Source organism: Tupaia chinensis, unplaced genomic scaffold (assembly GCF_000334495.1).
Source record: "Tupaia chinensis unplaced genomic scaffold, TupChi_1.0 Scaffold000361_2, whole genome shotgun sequence".
Lineage (NCBI taxonomy): Eukaryota > Metazoa > Chordata > Mammalia > Scandentia > Tupaiidae > Tupaia > Tupaia belangeri.
This window is the reverse complement of record NW_006159858.1, coordinates 5,625,155-5,631,382: the sequence shown is the minus strand read 5'-3', so window position 1 is coordinate 5,631,382 and position 6,228 is coordinate 5,625,155. Positions and strand designations below refer to the sequence as shown.

At 38.8% G+C, this 6,228-nt stretch overlaps 1 protein-coding gene across 1 annotated transcript in view; it reads right to left on the bottom strand.

Moving 5' to 3' along the window:
* Positions 1–1,175: 1,175 nt before the first annotated feature.
* CYP20A1 (cytochrome P450 family 20 subfamily A member 1) overlaps positions 1,176–6,228 on the bottom strand; it is a gene marked incomplete in the record, with an annotated part of 58,576 nt that continues 53,523 nt past the window's right edge. The window contains 2 exon segments of the mRNA XM_027773659.1: positions 1,176–2,185; positions 3,027–3,116. Of these exon segments, the coding sequence (XP_027629460.1) occupies positions 2,035–2,185; positions 3,027–3,116 (241 nt within the window).

Here is a 6,228-nt window from a genome sequence, read left to right as displayed (position 1 = left end):
AAGAGGAGAATGGAGGAGAAAGGATTGCGGCAAGGCCATGCCCCCTGGGAGGTGATTTCTCGCTTTCTTTCTCTCAAGGTGAGCGCACACACCATGTAGCAAAAAAAAAAAAAAAAAACCAAAAAAAAACAAAAAAAAAACTCTCCAAAAAAAAAAAAAAAGAGTGAATAAATACCTAAAATAAGACATACATTCAATATAAAACTCACCAGTGCTAATGTGCAATTCTGAAAGAAACTTAAAAAATGTTTTAAAAGAATTATTTTAGGGACCAGCAGTTGGCGTAATGGCTGTTGCTGGACTCCCACATAGTTAACAATGGTTCGAGTCCCGGACCCGGTGGCTTAAACTCACACCAGGTGTGTGTGCATGTGAGTCCAAGATTCCAAGAGGAGAATGAAGGAGAAGTGATTGCGGCGTGGCCATCCCCCCTGGGGGGTGATCTCCTTCCTTTCTGTCTCTCTGCCTCTCTCTGTCTTTCTGGCGAGCATATGCACCCCATTAGCAAAAACCTCTCCAAAATAAAAGGAATTATTTTATTTAACTTTATTTATTTATTTTAATTTGACCAGAGAGGGACAGAGTGAGAGAAAGAGAGAGCAAGTGAGAAAGCAAGTCGTGAGATCCAGCACTTGAACCACAGTTGCTATATGGGAGTCCAGTGCCCTTAACCACCATACCACCTGCAGGACCCAAGAAAATTAAAAAAAAATTTAAAAGCCCTAATATGCCTGTGCTGATCGAGATCATATAATACATTTTTTCTGAAAGTTCACTGGCCATTTTTTCCCATCAAAGCTGTTTGTTCATATCTTTTATTCATTAATCTACTGTATGCTTTACTTACCAATTTATATGAGCTCTATGTGATATGGTCATGATCCTTCTCTGTTGAGAATATTTTCACCCATCTTTGTTTTCTCCTTTTTCCCTTGTGGTTGCAAGTTTGCTTTTAGCCTTATTATTCTCTTCTTCCCCTCCCCCCAGGTTTTTGCCATAAAGTTATGTAAACACTAGAGTCAAAGAGAGGGAAAGATACCTGCACTGCAATCCCTTCTCCTCCATTCTCCTCTTGGAATTTTGGGCATACAGGCACACACACCTGACATACCAGGTCTGGGACTCAAACCACGATTGACCATGTGGGAATCTGGTGCCTTAACCACCATGCCACCTGCTGACCCGCTCTCTTTATTCTTAGTGACAATTTCATTATGTTCAGTATATGACATAATAGTAAATACCAAATTTGGGAATTCTGTTTTTTCTACAAATGAGAATCAGTGGAGTGATATAGTTCTGCTAAGGTTTCCAGCAAAATAGAAGATGCTTCAGTTTTAGTATGTCACTTAGGAAGGGTCACATAGGAAGGACAGTTCAGAAACATTCAGAAACAACTGTATTATTTTCCAATGATTTAAGAACTGTTAAAAATGATGAGCCTTGTGTAAGCCATGAAATAACACTGTTGTCTTAGGAGGTAAAAAATTAGTAAATGCATTGTAGGTTACTCAATAAATTGTTCAAACATAAAAAGTATTAAAATGCAAAACAATTTATAGCCAGAAAATACAAATATTACTCTAAAAAAGAAAGTTATAAAATGTTCTTAAAATTTTACTTTAAGGTGATTTAATGAAAGTATAAAACAGAGTTAGGATTAGGTTTCTATTTCATGAATATTCAAAACACATGATTCCCCAACTTGTTCAAAATAATTTCTCTTTTCAAGAATATGCATTAAAAAAAAGATCATAGTAAGACAAAGAATATGAAAATAATGGCGTAGTGAAAAAACAAAAATTAAAACTAGAAAGCTAAACTTTCCCAATAAATGATCACTATATTGGTACAATAACTATAAATTTATATTAGGTATTAAAAAATGTGACAAAAACCCGAATTTACATAATGAAGTACTAATAGGTGTCTATATTATAAAATAGCTGGTTTATAAAAGGATTCAACAGAGATTTCTAAATGGTCAGTTTCCTCAGTCTATCTGACTAAGATTGTAAATATACTATATAAAATTTAATATCTCTTTGAGACAGTGATCCAAGCTTCTTCTCTTGATGATGTTACCAGTTCAAACTTTGTTTCAATAACTTGTCCCTCTACAGAAAACAGGTGCAGTCTCTTCACCAAAACACTCAAAAGTACTGTGGTCACCATGTATGCAAACCTAGTCAGGAAGAAAGTCAATGAGTTACCAATGATTAAATTTTATACTTTTTAAGATAGTTATATTTTATTTAATTTATTACTATTATTTTTAATTTGCTATACGGCATATATGCTCATGAGAGAGATGAGAGAGAAAGAGAGAAAGTGAGAGAGTAACCTGCTCTGAGACTCGCTCGAACTGTAATTGACCATGTGGGAGTCCAGCACCTTAACCATTATGTCACCTGCTGGCCCCTAAATTTAATACTTTTTTTTTTAGAGGTTTTTGCTATAGGTTGCATGCACTTGCTAGAGAGACAGAGACAGAAAATGAGAAATCATGCGCTAGGAAGGATGGCTATACCACAATCCCATCTCCATTATCCTTTTGGGATCTTTGGCATGCATACACATGTGCCTAGCATGACTTTTAAGCCACCAGGTCTGGGACTCGAACCACGGTTAACCACATGGGAGTCCAGTGAAACAACCATTACACGACCTGCTGGTCCCTAAATTTTTTTTTTTTTTCCATATAGCATGTGTACTCACCAGGGAGAGATCAAGAGAGGGAAAGGGAAAGTAAAAAAGCATCCATGGTGGATGGCCACACCGCAATCCCTTCTCTTCCATTTCTCCCTCTTTTAGGACTTAGAGCACACATGCACCCAGCCAGGTCCAGGACTCGAACTGTACAACTGGCCTTGTTGGATCCAGCTGCCCTAACCTCCATGCCACTGGTAGACCCAAAATTTATACTTTAATTATACAGATTGTTCATGTCATCAACAGGGATTATCAACATTCAAAGTATAGAGTCTGGCAACTTTTCCTTTTATATAACTTTCTGTTTCATTCACCTCAACTCTGGACATTCCTGTTTGCCTGAGAATCCCAGCAAGGAGAAAGTTTTCATTACTGATTCATCATCAAACCGGTCTGGATCAAACCTAAAAAGAAAAATCAGGGTTAATCACAATATATCTCCACTGGCATTTTACATACTGACACTAAAAGAACACAGGTATATGTATAATACAATTTGCTGAAAACTTTAAAAGTTGGAAAATAGAAGCACTGCCACATTATATTTAAGTGTTAATTATTATGTTCTGAAATTATAACAAATATTTATTCTCTTGCCATACTTTATTTCTAAAAAATAACTGCAAAATACAATTCTCAGAACTAGCAAGAAATGGGATTGTAACATGGGTTATGTCATTTTAAGAGAGTAAGAACAAATCATACAAAATCATCTAATGGATATTTAAATAAATTTAAGACCTGTTACATGAGACTACCTGATTAATACATGGGGCATTCTACTGCCTCTTCAGTTAAGATTTATTTCTTAAAACCGGATGCTCCAGCCTTACAACTGAACTTATCAATCATATTACTCTGAGATTTATTAATAAGCGAAGGAAATTAAGGGGCTAATAAAGGCTTTTTTATTTTTAAAAAATTTTACCTGTAAAGTCACTGAAGGAATGACTATATTAAAAAAAAAAAAAAAAGGCTTACCTATCATGAAACATAACAATTCCTCTCAAGAACAAACGTTTTTAAAAGAGCTAAACTCTGGGTTGGCCCCGTGGCTTGAGAGAGGCAGATCTCACATAAGTGATTGCATGGTTTGAATCCTGACCCTGGGAGCTTGAATAACCTGCCAGTCATGTGTGTATACATGTCCCAAATCCCAAAACAATGGAGAAATAGAGATGGGAGTGTGGCACGACCATGTCCCACTGAGGGGTTATTTCTACCCTCCCTGTCTCTCTGGCCAGTAAACACAATCTCCAGTAAAATAAAAAGAATAATTTTATTTTCATTTTGTTAAAAAAAAACAAAAACATGTAAATCACTGAGATAGAAGATAGGTGACACAAGCATAGTTAGGGTATAGGCTACAAGATGGAATCACCGCAACTAGCTTTCATTAAAAAATCACCCACTGGGTTGGGACCAGCAGTTAGTGTAATGGCTATGTCACTGGACTCCCATGTAGTTGACCACGGTTTGAGTCCAGAACCCAGTGGCTTAAACTCATGCCGGGTACGTGTGCCCAAGATCCCGAGAGGAGAATGGAGGAGAAGGGACTGCAGCATGGCCATGCCCCCGGGGAGTGATTTCTCGCTATCTCTCTGTCTCTCTTTCTGGTGAGTGCATGTGCCCTATAGAAAAAAAAAACTCTCAAAAAAAAAAAAAATCACCCACTGGAAATTGTTTTGTGCATGGCCTGCTCATACAAGGAACTGCTTGTAGCTCAGTTCAAAGACAGGTAGGAATGGGACCAGCAGATGGCATAATAGTTATGTTACTGGACTCCGAAGTAATCAACTGTGGTTACCGTCCTGGACCAGGTGGCTTAAACCTCACACCAGGTGCGTGAGTGTGCATGGCCAAAATCCCGAGAGGAGAATGGAGGAGAAGTGATTGCGGTATGGCTATCCCCACAGGGAGGAGGGGGTGATTTCTCACTGTCTCTGTATCTCTTTCTGTCTCTCCAGAAAGCACTTGTACCCTATAGCAAAAATCTCTCTTAAAAAAAAAAATAGGTAGGAAAACAATCACAGAACTTAATGACTTTCTTCAGGTCCTACCACATCCCAAGAACATAATGATCTTTCTGGCCCAAAGCTTTTAGATAAAGAATTGAGTAACACTTTCCCATTACAAAGGGTCTCATAACCTATGGATCACTCCAAAAATAGAAAAATAGCATGACCCACCTGGCATGTAACCTCAGCACTAGAGGAACACGTGCATGAGTTCCTCCAAAGATGGAGAGGCAGAGGAAAAGAAAAGGGAGAATGTACTCTCCATGGAGCACAGTTATACTGCAATCGCTTCTCCCCCACCTTTCCCTCCTTTGGGAATTTTTACGCACACGCACATGTATGCAGTGTGTTTTTCCACCTATTGAGTCTGGGACAAAAACCACATAGTTGGCCATGTGAGATCTGGCTGCAACTACCAGGTCACATAGCCGGCCCAACACCTCACATTTTAAAATTTCTTTCTTCCATGACTGGGAGACAAAGAGAGAGAAAGAGACAGAAAGAGAGACAGGCATCCCAAGAGGGTCTTCATGCTGCCGTCCACCCCCAGCTTCTTCCAGCCTCAGATCATGGGCATGCACGTGCCCAGTGTGTTCAGAAAGGTACCTGGACACAAACCTGGCATGTACCCACGTGGGTCAGCCTCACAGAACACTGTGTCACTGCCGCACCACCTTCCAGCCCGACACCTCACATTGTTCTTTTTTTTCCCATCCAAAATACACTGTGCATTAGCTCAATCAAGCACATCAACATACATGTTCTCAGCAAATAATTTTCCAATTCTTATATCCTGCATACCTTGCCTTTTGTTTTGCCATCCTTGATTCCCCATCCCCCACCCTCTGCTATGTCCCATCCTCCTCCCCCATTGTCCCTGGCATCCATGGGTGCCCTCCATGCCTTCCCCCCCACATTCAATTGTTCTGCCAATGAACTTAATTAGTCTAAATATATCCAATAGCTAGCACAGCTGACACATACCTATACATGAACCCAAGTCTGACTTTAGGCATAAACCCCAGTGAGTAGAATGAACATACTATAAAGTAGTACCCAGCTGTGCCCATACAGCTCGCTGCAGTCGTCAAGTATGCATTTTTTTTTTTTTACAAAATGATACGAACAGTTTTACCGTTTTCTTTTTCCTCCTGCAACATTTTTTTTTTTATATATTACCTAACATTCATTCCCTGAGCATCATCACAACATACTAAATGTGGTTTCCCATCTAGGATAAACTGCATAGTGGCTTAATCAAGCATGTTATCATCAATAATATTCCATTTCTACTTTCATACATATGTATACATATATATATGTTTTTTATACTATGTTTGACCCTCTGCCCTTTCCCCCTCTCCCATTACACTATCTCTGCTATATACAGTTGTCTTCCAGAGGAGTTATTGAAAATGTGATACATGCAAGTAAAGGGAGAGGGGCCACAAGTTTAAAGTTTTTAACAATAGGGAACATAGATTCCATTCAAGGTTGG